The sequence below is a fragment of the Mycteria americana genome, chromosome 4, assembly GCF_035582795.1.
Source record: "Mycteria americana isolate JAX WOST 10 ecotype Jacksonville Zoo and Gardens chromosome 4, USCA_MyAme_1.0, whole genome shotgun sequence".
NCBI lineage: Eukaryota > Metazoa > Chordata > Aves > Ciconiiformes > Ciconiidae > Mycteria > Mycteria americana.
In genome coordinates this window covers 13,290,536-13,308,096 of record NC_134368.1, presented here as the reverse complement: position 1 = coordinate 13,308,096, position 17,561 = coordinate 13,290,536, and the positions used below count along the sequence as shown (strand labels likewise).

Below are 17,561 nucleotides of genomic sequence, written 5' to 3'. Positions count from 1 at the left end.
CCCAATGGTTTGTGAGTTCCGAGGCCCCTTGTCCCCAGGCATGGTCACCTGTCCTCCCTGCCTGGATTATTTCTGAAGTTCATGTCGTAAGAACTTGGGTCTTAATTTACAGTAATTTTTGTCAGGCAGAATTGCGAGATGAAAGATGGTGTTGGCAAGACATCGGGGACTAATCTAATACCTCTTTTTGATGAATCTTTCAGGGCGATCAGGACAGCTATGATGAAACTTGCTGCTCCTGTTTAATTTCTCAGTTTTTGAAAACCACAATACCCAGGACTAAAAATTCGTGTCCCTCGCAAGAAGTAAATCTCACAAAATTAGTTTGGGGGAAGCAGTAATCTAAAAATAACAATCCTGCATAAGATTCTGTGTCAGATGCCTCATATGCAGAAAACGAAGAGAGTATTTTATCTAATTAAGTAGGTGGTAGGGGAGAAACACAGGCAAATTCATATAGAGGTAGTGGGATTTTGGCTGATTAGTTATGTGCATAGTAAAAACCAACGCCGTCTCATCACTCCTGAAGGAATGCCCATTAAAAAGAAAAGATTAAAATTGTATAATTGCCCACTACTGCAATCAAAACTAAAATTGTAGGGTCTGCTGGATAATCAGAGCTGTCACAGCTGTCTAGCTAATGATTAGGTGCCTGTAGGTTACATCGGTTCTGATATGCCCTAATCCCAAATACTTAAACACTGACTAGGAAGGCTGCTGCCCTCTGTTCTTATGTGCAGGAACATTGCAAGCGTTTATCATTTTGTCTCCCTGTCATCCCCCCCACACACACTTTATCTGATGGCCTGTTTGTGCATCCAGCCACTTACCGCCAGGAACATGTGCTCGGAAAACTGGTGCTGGAGTCCCCGGAGCTCGTGGAGCACCTCCTGGCAATCCCCAGAGTGGTTAGCTGCTTTAGACAAAAAAAAATAAAAAGCCAGAAAGTCTTGAGACACGCAGGGCGTTGATCCTTTGTGATCAGAGTAGGTAAGCAATTCAGATTAGGGCTATTTTTACCCAGTAAATGAAAAGTAAATTTTAAATGATAAATGCTGATGGTTTTAAAAACTAGTTCTAGTCATATCCCACAAATGAACAAAGATTGGTTTAGATAGTTTGGGGGGGAAACGTTCCTCATGGCAGCAAGGAGCGAGAGGTAATACCGCAGCTGCTAAACCTGACTGTGGCTGTGGCACAAGCGGCAGTGCAGACAGCAAACACGGACGGCGGGCAAGCCAAGAATGATTTGCCTTTTCTTTGCTCTTACTTTCTCAGTATGGAAATCACCGATCTGATGCCTCAAGCAAACAATATGTTACAATACTCACTAGTACGCTTCAGTTGTTTAAGCATCCAGGTAAAATAGACTACAGCTGCTTCTTTTGACCAGAACAATATGAAGCAGCTGGAAAATATTTTTGAGAAATCAGGCCTATTTTTTAATGCAGATCTGGGACCCGCATATATTTTTTTCTATACCCTACCGTCTTTACTAAATCTGGTTCAGTAAAAACACACTTCTTCCATTCCCTTTGAAACAATGTTTATATTTTTTGTGGGTTTCAAGTTGCCATCCAGAAAAGATTTCTTCATCCTTTCAGAGCAAGCTTCTATGCTGTGAGGTCCTGGGCAACAGTATAGAGAAGGCAAATAGCACTGTCTGCACTAGGCGAAGTGGAGGAAAGGAAAATTGTATTTTGGCCACATCAAAGCTGCCATGCAATTATCATGTTACTAGTGGAAGATCTGAAATCATCCTTTTCTTATTTTTTACTTCTGTATAACAACAGGATATCAGAGTAGCTAAACCAGAGCAAATAGTTGGCTTTTCCGCTTAGGTATTTTACCTGCTTAATAGTAGCAAATTCGATTCTCTAAGAGAGTATTAAAATGTTCATCTTTTAATTTGTATGCAAACTACTGCCAGTGTACTTAAAGCTGCATACATTGTTTTCACAAATCACTGTGAATCTCCTTCAGCCAACTTTATACCATTTTGTGTGTACTCCTTTTCCCCCACTACTATCAAGTGCCACTTTTGGTAAACGAACCCCTCCTGGGTCGTTTCCACAATCTGGAGCAGAACTGTGTTATCTTTCTGCCTCATTGACTTACTATCTCATTTCCAGTCTCTGAAGAAAAGCTATCTTTTTTCCCCACCTTGCTTATACTACTTTTATGTTCCATGAGAGCAAGTTTAGTCCCAATCCATGCCATTTAGTTATAAAAAAACAGGCGCTAATTTAATGATCCATACTATTTCATAAAAACTTCCTCAGAAATCAAAGTAATAGCATGTAGAAGAGATTTCTGAAATGAAAGAGGCAAGTAAATCAGGAGTGCCTTAAAGCACAAAGAAGTCAGTCATCTGAACATTAATCCAAACGGAATAAAGCCAACACCACAATAAAGTATTCTATTTAATGGATTATTATTGTTGTGAGTTTTATTCAAGTTCCAAGAGAATGCTACATTATTCCATATCCTTTGCCATGTGAATATGTTCCTATTTTTTATACTAAACAGAATCTTAATCAAGCCTCTGGAAAATGAATGAAGTTGCATAAAGGCCAATGAATATTGGCTCCACAAGGAAGGAATTGAAAGCCAAATAAACTAGAGAGTTTAAATGAGTGGGAATCAATATCTCATCCCCCTCCTGCTGTTCCTTACTGCTGAACATTTTTAAGTGCAAACAGTTTTGGGTATGAACTGATTCAAATTCGTGAATATAGGGAGGAAAAAAAATATTTTCTGGAATATCTTCTACAAGGTGTGGGACCTGGAGAGCTTGGTGAAAGCCATGTGCTGTGGCGTTTGTTAGTAGTTCTGTGCAGAATTAAGTCTCCAATTTGTATTTTTATGGTCCTCAAAGCAGGCATGAATATTTCTTCTTCCTCATGATTGAAATAAAATGCTACAGAGAAAACAAAAGGAACTAAAAATGCAAACCATGGAGTGCTGCTCAGCAGAGGTAATTGTCTCCAGTGATGGATGTGAAGCACATGCATTTTGCAGCTGAAGAGTAAACCCCCAAAAGAAACTATTGCATAATCTTTTTCTCTGTTCTTATAAATGTGCTTTCAATTTTCATATTGCTGATATAAATCTCTTGGGTCAAATTTCATGTCTTGTCATGTTTTCACAGTAGTCTTTTATGTAGACCCAAGCATTTCAGCTCTGCCTACTTCAAACAGTTACATTGGACTCAACATAAATTGCTTCCTTACGAAGAGCAAAGCACATCAGGGTACACAAGAGTTTCTCTCTGTATAATTAGGGGTAGCAGCTTCCTTCCTACATGTTAGAGCAGTGAGGAGCGACTGGAATATTGCCAGAATCAGGCCCATCTTTAGCAAGGATTCAGTATCCACATCCTGTTTCATCCTACAGTGTGGTTGTCCCTTACAAACAGAACATCTGGCAGTGTTAAAAATGCCTCTTGGAAAGGCTTGGACTATCATTTTCTTCAGTCTGGTTGAGTCTCTTCCTTGTAAAACTGAACCAATATGAAACACGTAGAGATCTCTATAATAGATAAAAGGTCAAATGCCTACAGTGTATGCCTTCACAAGACCTGTAGTATTCTCCTTCCTCCCATCCGTACTCCGTGTTACAATCTAAGATGTTTTCCTCTGTAAGTGTGAGGAGCAAAGGAAAGTACGGAAGACTCACTGAGTACCTTGACTTTATACCTTCCACGAAGGATCTGTACTTAGCAGGACTGGGCTCATGAGGTTTAGGTGAGTGAGAAATAACAGTTTATGCCTTTTCTCCTTTTATCCATAACCCATAAAGAAGTGCTCTTAACAACAATACGTTTAATGGTTATTTGTGAACTTGTGAGGTTTCTTCATTCAGGAACCCCTTAATATCTTTAATAGTGTGTGTTGTGATTGTGGCCATCTCTAACTAGTAAGTCTTACCGGAGACGTGTGTTGAAGCCTCAGGATTTACACCAAAGGACACACCTTGTTGACCTGGTTTCAGACAGGTCCTTCAGCCTGGGCAGGCAACAGTTAGACTAGCAGCTCTGCTCCCTTTACTTAACTGCAAAGGTCTGATGTGCCATATGGGTTTGAGATGGATAACATTTTTATTATGTCAAAAATATTTTGATAATGCTATTGACGCTTCTACAATCTGTCAGAAATACAGTTTTGAGAAGGTCCCCTAATTATTGCAGAAACATATGTGCTAATTCTGCAGATGTGTTGCAAAGACATTCTTCTGGGTTTTGTTTCCCTTAGGCATTTGGCGGTGGACTGAAAGTGAGCAATTTGACAGGTTTGATGCAGGTCTGATTGAGAGGGTTATTGTTTTCCACATGACCAGTTTCATTAGCAGACACATTAAAAACAGTCTGGAGTTACTGGCCCTAGAGAAAAAAAATCAAAATTAATTACCTAATGTATTTGTTTTGTAATGAGGAATGTCCTTCCCCCTTTCAACGTGGCTTTTGTCATCCAATTAAAGGGAGGAGAGTGAAGCAGGGCTTGCCTTTATGTGTATGTTTGTGTTGGAGGAGCCCTTGGACCTGTTGAAGTGGTCATAGTAGCACAGCATGGTGCTATCAGACCTTCTTTCCATCCTTGTCCATTGCATTTGGTTAGTCCGGTGCTTTATTTACTCCATGCTCACTGAGATACAGAAAAGAGCACAAGCAATCGGATTTCTTTCTTTGTGCCGCTTATAAACAATGGGATAAAATACCTGATTTCTGTATAAATATATATAATTGTGTGTGTGTGTGTGTATAGACGTACCTATACAGATGTGTGTGTGTACGTATATGGGATGCAATTCATCTCTTGGATAGTTCAAACTAAAGGGAGGAGATCCTCTTCAGTCATCTTTCATTGTTTAGCAGTTTCTATTTATTCTAATTACTTTGATGCAATGAAAGGTGCTGTTCAAAATAGTTTGCTGCAGTAACTTTTATCTCAAACTAAGATGGTGCCACCTGGTAAAGAACTTTTCTTCTGAAATCACATTTAAAGACAGGTCATCTTCAAAAGCCTACAGAAAACAGAGCAACCTGTGTATTTATCCAGCTTTCATACTGCTCCCAGAATATGGAGCAAAAGATGGTCGTTTTTAGAGACATGCCTAAAAATGTGTCACTTTTTCTATCTTCTCACTGTCTAAAGGAGCTCAGCAGAAACCCTAACTTAAGAGCAGCAGTTCAATCCCATTTTCTCTTTTCTTCTCATTGTCTGCCTGTTGCAATAATCGGTGTTTAAGCAGACTTTGACAGCCATGATCTGCTGTCATGCTGATCAAGCTGTCAAGCTGTTCCTTGTGGTGTGGGAAACGGAGCTTCACAACCTGCAACTCCCTAATCAGAAGTGTCTGCTTGGTGCCTAGGAAAGGTTGTCCTTATGTGCCCAGGCAGATTGCAGGTGAATGCAGCTACAGCAAAGGGTCTGGCTCTCCAGAAATGTTGAAACCATAAATTCTGTTGCAAAAGTTGTAAGTCCCTGATTACTCCCTTTGATTTTACAAAGTCTAATTTAAGTTAATCTAGTTAAGAGCTCTTTATCAGTACTTACTCTGAAGCCTCCCAGGCTCATTCATGGTGATAGTTGTCCATTAGAGCTGATAGAGCCATTTAATAACATGCTTTTTGTTTTTCTAGATTCAAAACAGAATGAATGAATTAAACACTGTCTGCTATAGAAAGTTTTGTCTAATTCAGAAATTCCCATTAGTCCTGGGCCCACCTTTACACTCTGTCTCCTTCAGTGCTGCCTGCTTAACTTCACTAACCTCCCCTGTCTTCTTATTTGCCCTTGTCAATGCCTGTTTACCTCTTTACTCCTTAACCCTTGCTCCTGGCCTCCTGGTTCTCCACTCTTTGCTCCCTTTCCATTCCCTGTCTCCTGGATTTCTCCTGCTTCTTTCTCCTCAGCCCTGATGGAGTATGAGAGTGCTATTCGATGCTATCACCCCACCTTCAGTGTCAGCCCACCTCACCAGGGAGATGCGATTATAGAATCCTAGAATGGTTTGTGTTGGAAGGGACCTTAAAGATCATCTAGTTCCAGTCCCCCTGCCATGGGCAGGGACACCTTCTGCTAGACCAGGTTGCTCAAAGGCCCATCCAACCTGGCCTTGAACACTTCCAGGGAGGGAGCATCCACAACTTCTCTGGGCAACCTGTCTCACCATCCTCACAGTAAAGAATTTCTTCCTAATATCTAATCTAAATCTTTCAGTTTAAAACTGTTACCCCTCGTTCTGTCACAATGCTCCCCTGATAAAGAGTCCCTCCCCATCTTTCCTGTAGGTCCCCTTTAAGGAGTGGAAGGCTGCTATACAGTCTCCCTGGAGCCTCTAGGCTAAACAACCCCAACTCTCTCAGCCTGTCCTCGTACGGGAGGTGCTCCAGCCCCCTGATCATCTTCGTGGCCCTCCTCTGGACCTGCTCGAGCAGGTCCATGTCTGTCTTATGCTGGGGGTCCTAGAGCTGCACACAGTCCTCCAGGTGGAGTCTCACGAGAGATGATGCCTGTGACTCAGCTTAATGTTTGTGAAGACACCTGGAACCAGGAATGAATACCTGTTGGGCCTTTTTATTGCTTGAGTTCTTAAAAATAGTTTTTCTGTTGTTTTAGGGGGTTTTTTTAGTATTGTTCATTGTCTGTCAATGTTAGTAAAGAAATTGATGCTTAATTATTACGTTGGTATGAACATTGTGATAAGACAGTTACATAAAACTGTGACTGAGAATAAGGAGTTAAGTTTATGTTGTGAACACAAAATTAAGGAAGGGTGGGATTGGTGCTGTTTTTGTGATTCTGGTGTGACTTTGCTCTGCTGAAGCTCTGTTCTGATGCCAGTGTGTGTGCGCCATGAAGGAACTCCATCACAAGACTTTCTCTCCTTGTCCAATTTAGGAAACTGCCAGGCAGAAATGTCTATGCCCAGATGCACAATGAAAAAGAGCAGGAGATGACAAGCCCTGTTAATCATAGTGAGGACACCCAGAATATCATCCAGGGTGAGGAGTTTATTGATGATGATCTGGACTCTCAAACACTAGGTAACGCAAGAGGTAACTTCATTTTTAGTTTATAAATTTTCATCAGTAATTTATTTTTAATTGATGTTTGTTTTCATTTTAGCTTTTTTTCATTTTCTGCTCAGTCTTAGGAAGAAGCAAATAGTACACTACTAACAAAGGATTCTCTCAGTTATCTTCTTTTGGCTTGCTTGTGATACAGGCTAATGTATGGATGACACACTATATAGAGCATGAGTAGAGAGACAGTACAGTTTAATGTCAGGAGACTTACTTGGACAATTTTAGAGAGAAATTATATTTGGCAGAACAGGATATAATAGGTAACAGTTGAATTAACTCAATAATCCCCTGAATTAGTGGAAAATGGAGTTTAGGCCAGAAGGATTTGTAGAGTCAATGTTTCCATGATTTCAGACAGATTGTGTCTAGATCCATTGCTATATTTGCTGTGGATCCATATTCCAGTGGCATTTAAAGTTTTTGCAATTAGAAACATTAAATTTATTCCTATATAAAAAGTATCGTATCTTCCATAATTTAGCTGGTAACTTTCTAGTATTCATGGGGTGGTCATAAGGAACCTATGAGGGAAACTTTCTGTGACTATCTCTCAGTGCAAATGATTTCAGTGTCAGGTGGAAGTGTATATCCTGGCACCCTGTGGTTATTTCTAATGTAACAGGGAGTCCTGATCTATGAAATTAATTTCTTGTAAAATTTACCATTGTGTTCAGACTGCTTTCAGGTCACAGTCTGAAAAGCGTAGGACAATGGAAAAAGCTTCCCAGTTCCGTTTCTACACGTTTTGTGAAAATAAATCAGATAACCCAAAGCCTTTGGGATTTGTAGCAGTAGACTCATGGCAACTGTACAGTTGTACAATAGCAACAGGCAACTGTAATGTCTTCATGAACTCACGGAAGAAGATGTGTTTTAGCTGCACCAGAGGTAGCCTGGGGAAGGACAGAACTTTGGCAGAGGAGAGATTTCTTTATCTTGGGTTTCACCTTTATCATTTGTTGTTGATGTCTTTATTTTCATTTGCTGAACTGTGTGCCACTTCTAGGTTCTTGGAGGTGTTATCTTTGAGCACAAGGGAAGAATCCAGCCTCCTGCTTTGCTTTGTGTACTTCTGTCTTTTCTTTGACAACCTTTGTGTATGAGTATCACTGTGTTTTCATTCAGATTTTGCAAGACGACCTTGATTGCACTCCTGACTTTACCGGAGTTAGTTCCAAAACCAACCCTGGAAAAACAAAGTCTATGTTAAAATTGTTTGATCAATTCATCTCCAGGGTCTTTAGAGGAGAAAGCTGAATGCTAACAAAGTCCTTGCAGACATGCCTATTAAAGTGGAGCATTCAAACACCTCTAGTAATGTACAAAAGCGTAACTACTTTTAATGGTAGGAAATCCCTTATGGCCTATTTATACAAGGCAGCTTGGGATGCTGGGATAAAGAAATGCTACCCTGATTTGTAACGCATTCAGAAATAATCCCTACTTGCCCTGCACCCCTTACTCGGAGAAAAAAAAAAAATCTTCTATCTCGGCAGAGCATTATTAGGGTTAAAGAGTGCAAGATCATGATGTTTTGATGTGAAACTTAAGACAGTTAGCAAACGCAGATCTCGAGGTGATTTGTACTTCTGCCAGGTTGTCAACACCAGCAGCATTTCCAGCGGAGCGTAAAGAGTTCATTTCTGTGGCTCATAATCATCCATATTTGTCAGCTACTGTGCAGCTTTTGGACACGAGACTTTAAGACATAAAACTATACTTCTGCTTGCTGTACTGTTTTGTTACTTGCAATACTTTCCACTAGCTCCGGTATTGCTCAGTACTGCCAAGAAAATATTCCTGTTAATGATACTCCTCTATTTTATCTGGCTAGAGTATGAAACATGTTATAATCCCTGCTTTATATTAAATTCTGTTTTACGACATTATTTGCAGAAGGTTCTTATGCTATGGAGATCCCTTCTAGTTCTGGTGAGCTTTCTCCTTCCCTGTTGGGAGATGCCAGTAGCAGCCTCCGCTCCATGCACAGCAGGGAGTTACAGGCCTGGGTTTCTGTTTGTTCTCTCTCTTCTCATAACTTTTGAATTTCCACAGTACAGTATTTCCAGACTCACCCATCCACTTCTTTTGTTTTCTATATATTTTATGTTGCCTACTTTATCGCAACCCCCACCTTGGGACTCCTCAACACCATTACCTTGCAGTGACTCCTTCTGGGAGAAGTGGCAACTTGAACAGCTACAGAGTTCCCCTATTGCTGATGCCGGTCAGTGTCCAGTCCCAGGTCAGTGGCATGTCGAATGGACGCCTCAGGTTCCATTCTCCTCCCTCACCTGCACCCCTCGAGACAACTACACCTTTTTAAGCCACAAAGAGAACCAACTTATGCTGTCACTGGGATAGAAACCCTAGGAATTCGCCACAAATCCACCACCATGAGCAAAAGCTTTGCGCGGAAGTATGCTGTAGGTACATGGAGCTGTTGCACCAACCTTCACCTGACCTCTTGTTTGATAAAGCCACTCTCTTTATGCGATTGACTTGTCCCTGCAATAAAAGGGGGATTTATTGTGAAGTGCCTGAAATACACTAATGTTGGCCTTTTGTTTCTGTATTTTCATAGGCAATCACTCAGGCGTGGTTTTGAGCATCAACTCCAGAGAGATGCACAGTTACCTGGTTAGCTGATATTTACAGCTGAACAGAAAAACCGAAAGACTCTTCTCTGTATCGTTTTATTTTTCCCTGGTGATGTCACAAAATTGCAAATATGGCTGTAAATGCTGGTGGAGAGGAGGTTTCTTATCAGTCCCGTGGAAAAAAGCATCCATCGTCAGTTACCGCGGGAGGAGGATAATACGTCTTGTGTTCACTCTATGGCCTGGGAACTCATTATGATTGAAACTCAAACTATGGTAGCGAATTTGTAGCCCTAGGCACCTTCAATGCCACCTTATTTCTTTTCTGTATATGCTCTAGTTCTTTATGTTTATTTTTAGAAGGATTGACTCTAACTTTTCAATTATATTTTTAATTGAGGTATTCAGCGAAAGGCTGGGACTTTTCAGCCTGAAAAGGTGATTTTTACACAAGCGACTAGACCAGAACAGATGGTTGGTTGATCACGATGACATTTTTTTAGGAGGCCAAGTGTTTCTGTACTGGGAGAGGACTGAGCGAGGAGACAGATGCACGCCTAGTCGATACAAGCTCTTAACTTAAACATGTGTGAGACAATCTAATGAATTTAGGCTTAGGCCCTTCTGTGGATTAAAGGAAGTAAAGTGTTAATTAAGATATCTCATAATATAGGATAATGCTCTTATAAGTGTAGCAAGTCCTGACAAACCATCAGCACCAGTATCTCCCCCAATCCTACCCCATGTGAAAGAAAAACACCAGCTTGATGCTATTTCCAGACCAGGTGCCTTCACTTGCGGACAGTCATTTCAGTTGCTCTCTTCTTGTCTCCTGAGCGAGCACCTCTAGGACGATGGCAGCTGCCGGATGAGTTATCCTGTAAAACCCCGTGCTGGTGGCCTGTCTCTTTTTAAACTTCCAGAGAGTGTAAATACCTCTTTCAAGGCGCTTTCTTTGTATGGTTATTTTTTTAAAACTTCCTATGAGGGCAGAGGTGCTGGGTAGGTCAGGGTCAGAGCTCTCCTCCGGGCAGGACTGGGTAGGTGCACCGCCATCCCCTTCCCGCCCACATCCTTTGGGATTTTCCCTGGCTGATGGCCTTGGCAGGCAGGGGTGGGCAAAATCTTACCGGACCTTTTCTGCTGGGGTCGGTTTGACAATCCAGAGCACCATGGAGAGGACGGCCTGTGATCTAGGGGTTTGTATTTCCTTTCCCTCAGCGCAGGCTGCCACTCAGTCCCTACCACCGCTGGCCCCTGTTTCTGCAGGGAAGGCGGTGCGGCTTCTGAAGCAGCTGCCTGCAGAAAGGCTTGTGAGTCAGGTCAGAGTTTCCTAATCCCAGTTTGGTGAGTTGGGTCAGAGTTTCCTAGGCCCGACCTCCGCATCCCTAGGGAACGGCAGTGCGGTGAATCCACACCCCTCTGGTGTTTTCCCCGTGGTTTATGGAGCTGCATAGGAAACGGACTGTGGTGCGATGAGTTTAAACATCTAGCATCCTACCTGTCACAGCTGCCTGGGATTAGGATGCTTCTCTCAGAAACCTATATAATCTCTGCACTTTTTGCCTTCGATAGAGAATAAATAGCTCTTTACTCACTGAATGTCATACTAATGCTCGTGGCAAACTCGCACACCACCTTGCTTAAGGAGGATACAGATAGCTAACTACATCTTTCTGAGTAAACAAACAGAAAATAATGAATGCTGGTAAGACAGAAAAGAACTGTCTTAAAACTATCGTATGCATTGGACTCATTCTTCCATGTAGCTGTGGATATCCTAGAGCATATTGTCATCAAATGCAACAGACTGGCATGTAATAATTCAGTGTGGTACTGTAGGCTCTCACAAACCCCACAGGATATAGGTGTAAAGCACAAGAAAATCTAGATTATAAATCTACTGTAAGGAACTAGGTGGAAAAGTTAAAGCGAAGATTCTGAAAAGCGCTTGCAAACTGCTCAGGAAAATAATTTCAAAAATTGTTCTAAAATTTCTGCCTATTTAGTTGTAGAGTGCCATGCAAACTGATTTACGGAGAAGCAATGCTCTAGCTGACTGTTGTATGCCAGACTGTGTGGAAATCCAAGGTGTTACATGTATCTGCGTCTGGGTTTCTTGAAGAGAAGTGCAAATACAAAATGTGCTGTGCATTGGAATCTCTCAGAGGCTTTCCTCCTCACCGGCTCTTTATGCTTTTTCTAGCAGAAATGAGCTGGAGAAGAGAGTAAGATAGTACTGCAAACAGCTTACTTGTTCCCGTGAAATAAATCTGAAGTGGGTTATTTGTATAGGGCAGGTAGTGGCAGATTAGCCTCGTGGACAAGGGATGGCATGGAAGGTCTAGCTTGGGGTTGTTCTCCCACAGTTTGTCGGATTGGCAAAGGACACTATTGGAACTAGGTCAGACATCTAATTTATGCTTCAACAGCTACTTTTATACATTTAATGCAGGGTGATTTGTGTCTCTGATAACAGGAGTCTTTTGGAACACTGTAGAATATTTAACCGCTTGGTACTCTAATTAACACGTAGCACAATATAGTGCCTGTAATAATGTTTTTCATTGCTTATTAGTTTGATTCATGCAGCACTCCTGTGAGGTTGGTTTGTCATATCTTAAAAACATTGTTTTCTAAAAGAGTTGTCAGTATTGCCGTAACTGTATTAAGAATACCCAGCAGATAATAAAGGAAGCCTGTGATTCCCTGGCAAGAATAACTTCAAAATTAATTATTTTAAAACTGAGAAAATACCATTACCATTTTCCCATTCATGGTGTCTTGGTTTATCTTTAAAGGAAAAATCTCACTAGTGCTAGGTTTTGAATCTCTTGAACTATGTCCATGATATCTTAGCATTTTATCCTTTATATGCATCTAAAATCCCGATACATGTGTATACAGAAGCACAGAGTTGTTTCTATGCACAAACTCTAGTCACACATGCATGCACACACCCATGCAGTATTTGTACATATTCCAGTTAAATTTGTTAGTGAGGAAGGGTGATTTGATGGCTAAGAAAGAGAAGACGGCTGTCAGGTACCTGGATTCTGTACCCAGACTTTGGGCAAGTTACTTAACCTGTATGTGCCTCAGTTTCCCCAGCTGTAAAATGGGGCTGATAGTAATTACCTACCTCACAGGGGTATTGTGAGGCTAAATTAATTACTGTTTGTTCAGGATCTTCAGAGTGAAAGAATTTTGTGAGCATAAATCATTAATAGTTTCTCTTTCTTTGTTTTACTTGTAATTATCGGTGTTATTACAGGTAGCCTACTGAAACCAGCTGCAATTATGTATAAATGTAAAAAATGCATAATCTGACAAAGGTACATCACTGTACCTTTAAAAAAAAAAAGCCTAATTTTGTTTTAAAACTGTTTTTGGAACATATTGTTACGTGGTAGCATTGCAACATTGGCTGTGATTTTGCTGTTACACACTAGTATCTTAAACTTACTTTTCTGCAGTGTTATTTGGTCAAAAGCCGTATAATAATGGGTACGGTGGTACTTGTCAACATTGATATTGAACTATACTGAAACCAACAAAACTGGCGGTATATTGGCCTCATTTACATCTTTTGGCCTTCTTAAACTCTGATGTATTTGCAATTTCAAAAACACCCTGTACTTTTCAGAGTGCTCCAAGCAGTACTGATTTGAAGCATTCTAACAGAGTCAAGATTTACAGCTGTTATCTTTGCTTTCCCTTTTGACATTGAGTGTTTTATACGGCTTTGGAGTGGTCCATCCATACAAAGTGCTCAGAAATGCTCGGAAGATATTTAGGGAAAACCCACACATAGTCTAAATTAATTTCTCAAAAATAAAAGCAATACAAACCAATGTATGTTTTTATAGCCTGTAGAAGAGGGTGGTAGAAATGGCTGTGAAGAAATAGAAGGTACCAGCCTGAGGCAAGATGTTGTTATTATCTCCAATTCACGACCAATTTCTTTGAACTCTTTTAGGAGATTCTCATTGAATTATATCCTTCTTGATGAGTTTTCTGCTTTCAATGACCAGTGTAAAGAGGAGTAAAGTGTTTATTCATATAAAGCAGATGATTTGTTAAATTACTGTCCTCTGGACAGACAGAGACAAATCAGTGCTTTGCTATTAGTAGGTCCTAGTGCAAAGCAGATTTCATCTGACATGGTTATGATGGTTAGCTGTGTTTTAGGTCCAATGAGACATCCCTTTAGTGGGAATACTCTACGACTGCATGCTGTCTCTTTAATAGAGAATGGAGCTGCAGTGGTTTTCATCCTCCTTACACAAGTACATGCTCAGAGGGGTTGGGGCGGGGGGTATTATTTTTAAGAAATTAAATACATGCATTTGTTTGCAGTAACTTTTTGATGATGAACCAGTGGTTATGATAAGCTTTGAATTTCTAGTGTTATATCAAGTCGAATACAATGTTGCTAAATTGATAGAATCAATGACAATTTCAGTCGTAGATTTTTCCTATGTTTCCTATAAAACAATGTTTTGTAATTTTTCATTAATGAGACTTTGGGGGGAAAAGAGAGACTAAAATTTTTATTTCATTGCACAGTCCCTGACAGTTGGAGTTGTTACTGTATATTGATTGATACCGCTGTATTGTCTCCATCTTCGTTTTTATTTCAAGTTTTAGATGAAAGTGAGTGCACATTTCTCTCAAAGTACTGGCTTTCCACCAGGAAGAAGTTTATAAGCATTTACCTTTATAAATACTGATTTTTGAGATGCAAAGTTTTGTTGTGTCTTCTAAGTCCATCCAAAAAGCTGCTTCCTGGCTCATTTTCTCTGTTCTAGTCCCAGTTGTACATTGCTTCTACAACTTTCTTTACGAGACGGGCATATAGCCTAATCTTACTAGCCTGAGAAAGTCTTTCTAAAACTTCCATTAGAGTAGCATTTAATTGCCTAGAAGTAGTTACAGGATCTGCTCAGGCCATTTTCCTAATGTTAAGTCTATATTTTCATGTTCCTTATTACCTTTCAGTATTTAAGTATTAGCCCTTTCAGTGTCATTTAAATGAGCGTTTATTCCCGTCATGGGTATATATGTAGTGTTTTTCACTTATTTTCAGACTCTAATCATCAAAGTGACAAATTTTGAAATAACTCAGACCCCCAGTTAGCTTTTGCAATTAAAAGCCTAACCCCGCAGTCTTTGGGAAACGTCAAGCTGCGCACTCTTAATTTTTTTTTATCTTCTTTCCTAAGTCAGCCCTTCTACCCGATTGATCACCTCGGCAGCTTTTCCTCCAATTCTTTTTGTAACCTCGAGCTGGAGGGAGTGCAGAAGGGTTCCTCAATGTCAAGATGGACTAGAACAGCTCATTTCTCAAATCTGAACGGGAATGTCGTGTGGACAAAGTTTTGATTTTTTTCTTTCTTTTCAAGTATGGTGCATAGAGCAGAGAGGATTACACACACCATCAGGGAAATAAGGACCTGTAACGGTACTTCAGGCTGGTGTGAAAACTAAAGAATGCATTCCTCTTAGAATTTTTTTTTTTCCCTGAAAGTGATACATACAGCAAGTTAGTTTCATGATTTTTAATGTGTGAGATCTCATTTCATTAAGTCTTCAGTCCTGGTCTTTTTCCTCCTGTTAAATGGAGTAGCAAATTACTTAAAATATGAATTGTGGAGCCATGTATGACCAAATGAAGGATTTTCATCTTTTTTTTTTTCTCCTTATGTAAAGCTTGTCAGAATTACTATTTTCAGCTAGTTTATGTGCTGGTAGCTGAGGTGATCTTCTGGAAGACAGCATCTAAGACAAGAAATACTGGAAGGCTTAGAAATACATACTCTGAAGTGCAACGATACAGCTATGTGAGCAAAATCCTTATCAAAGAGCTGTTATTTTTTGTATTAAAATACTTTTTTTAATAGTATCTCTAAAAATACATGTTCTTAATTACATACTCGTTGTCTCTCTCTCCTTCCGGATTGATTTTCTTTTAGGAGTGACATTTACTAGCCCTGAAAAAAGTGGATTCTTTCCTTTATACAAGTAATTCTGTTTAAAATTATTTCCTTGCAACGCTTGAAAGCATTACACAAACTTGAGCTGTATTGATCAGACTTGATTTCGGAGTTTCTGTAGAATTTGCATCTTTACCCTGATTTGTTGCAATACAGTGGACATAAAGCCCTGCTGGGCAGCGATAATACATGCGGCAGTACATGGCGCTGCTTAAATAATATGCTTTTGTTGCACATATTTTTTAATGGTATAATGAGTATATTAATCACCAGGAAGGCCAGGCGTTCCAAACAACTTTCTTAGCATGTCTTATATTTCTATGTTACTTGTTGCTAGTTTTAGCCAGCTTTTGATACTTATATTTGGTTTTTACTGACAGTGTCTGCTCTTGCAGATCAAAGGGCAAGAATTGGCTTATTTTCTTTTTTTAAAAAAGTATTAATTCACAGCATTTGCTTATTAATTAAAACAGTTTAAAAAGGAAATCTTTCTGAAATGGTGAAGGAGATGCTTTTTAATGAGAACGGCTCATACAGGAAAACAGCAGACTTGTATCCACGTGGTTTTGAGGCATTCTTGTTATGGATTATCAATGGGCAGGACTGTGCAGAAGGAGAAGTGTACAACCCGAACATCAATAACACGCACATAGGCAGTTTGCAAATGACGAAGCTAGTCTAAAGGAGAACATTTTAATACACCACTTATGGCCCTGATTCACAGAAGGGCATGTAAATGGTTAAGATTACAGACTATCATCGCAAACATGGGAAGATGCCCAATTCGCTGGCTCCATTTGCTTGTAAATACACTCCTCTCTTTGTTTGTGGTTTATTTTTTGAGATGCTGAACTCTTCAGAGAAGTCACCTGTATTGTTTAATGCTTCCAACTTTTTGCTAAGTAATTGGTGGTACTTTATAGAAAAAAATGTCTGAATTTCCATTCTTTTTCTCTTCTGTTTCTCCTCGTTTCTTCCCTCTCCCTTTTTGTCCTTTTTTTTTTCATTATTGCTGCTGTTTGTTGCTCCGCCTTGCGTGCCACCTCCTCCTGATAATAGTTTTCAGCAGTCCACTTTTTTCTTCATTGCTTTTTGTTTTGCTTTGTTCTGTTGCTGTCTGTGTTTTTGGATATGCACCCTACTGTGTCCTGAGTGATAACAAGAAGAATCACTGTCTCTTCCCCATCCCTGCCTCCCCTCTGAGCTCTGCTGTATTACCTGGGTTGATGTAGTTCCCCTCTGCTCTGTCCCTCTGCAGTCCATCCTTCCTGTTTCTTTCCTACCTTCAGTTCTTTTAATTCTTTCACTTTTAATTTTGGCGCTCATTTTCTCTAAATCTTTCTGGAGCTCTTCCCTTTTGCCTTTCCAGGTCATCTCTCAGCTGCTTCTCCCAGAGAGCACATACTTCTAGTCCGAGATGTGGATGAGTGTTGTACTCCCTGGAAGAATAATAAGCCTGTAACTAGCATTTTCCTCTCTCATCCATGTAGATATTGACCTTGCTGTCTCTCTGTAGTGGAAAGAATATATTTAATTGACAGACAGCTATACCCATTATCTCCCAAATGCCTCCTTCCACCTCATTTTGCATTATGGGGATGAGACATGGTGTTTGCATGAGTTTCCTGGAGCACAGCAAGGGCTGGCTTGCTTTGCCAGCCCTTCAGACTGGCAGGTACAGAATTGCAGCAAGGCTGGGCAGAGATGCCTTGCCAGACCATTGGGCTGCATTTGTGTTTCAATGTGGGAAATACTGAGGACGAAGCTAGTATATAGCCTTTTAGAGAAATTGTTACAACCTGAAGCTGAAGAATGGGTGAGGTAAAGAGGGTCCATTGCTAACAGAGGAGCAGGACCAGGGATCATTCCTCCTGG

At 40.3% G+C, this 17,561-nt stretch overlaps 1 protein-coding gene across 9 annotated transcripts in view; it reads left to right on the top strand.

The window, feature by feature from the left end:
• SORCS2 (sortilin related VPS10 domain containing receptor 2) overlaps positions 1 to 16,729 on the top strand; it is a 645,075-nt gene extending 628,346 nt beyond the window's left edge. For 2 of the 9 annotated variants that reach the window (XR_012775470.1, XR_012775467.1), the window contains exons 26-28: positions 6,903 to 7,060; positions 9,256 to 9,516; positions 9,675 to 16,729. Coding sequence is in view for 5 of the 9 variants with exons in the window: in XM_075499708.1 (XP_075355823.1) it covers positions 6,903 to 7,060; positions 9,256 to 9,416 (319 nt within the window). In the remaining 4 variants the exon portion in view is untranslated. Of the gene's footprint in view, positions 1 to 6,902; positions 7,061 to 9,255; positions 9,645 to 9,674 lie in introns of those variants that run through there. The other 7 variants (XR_012775469.1, XR_012775468.1, XM_075499710.1 and 4 more) reach the window with 7 other exon arrangements.
• Positions 16,730 to 17,561: the final 832 nt, after the last annotated feature.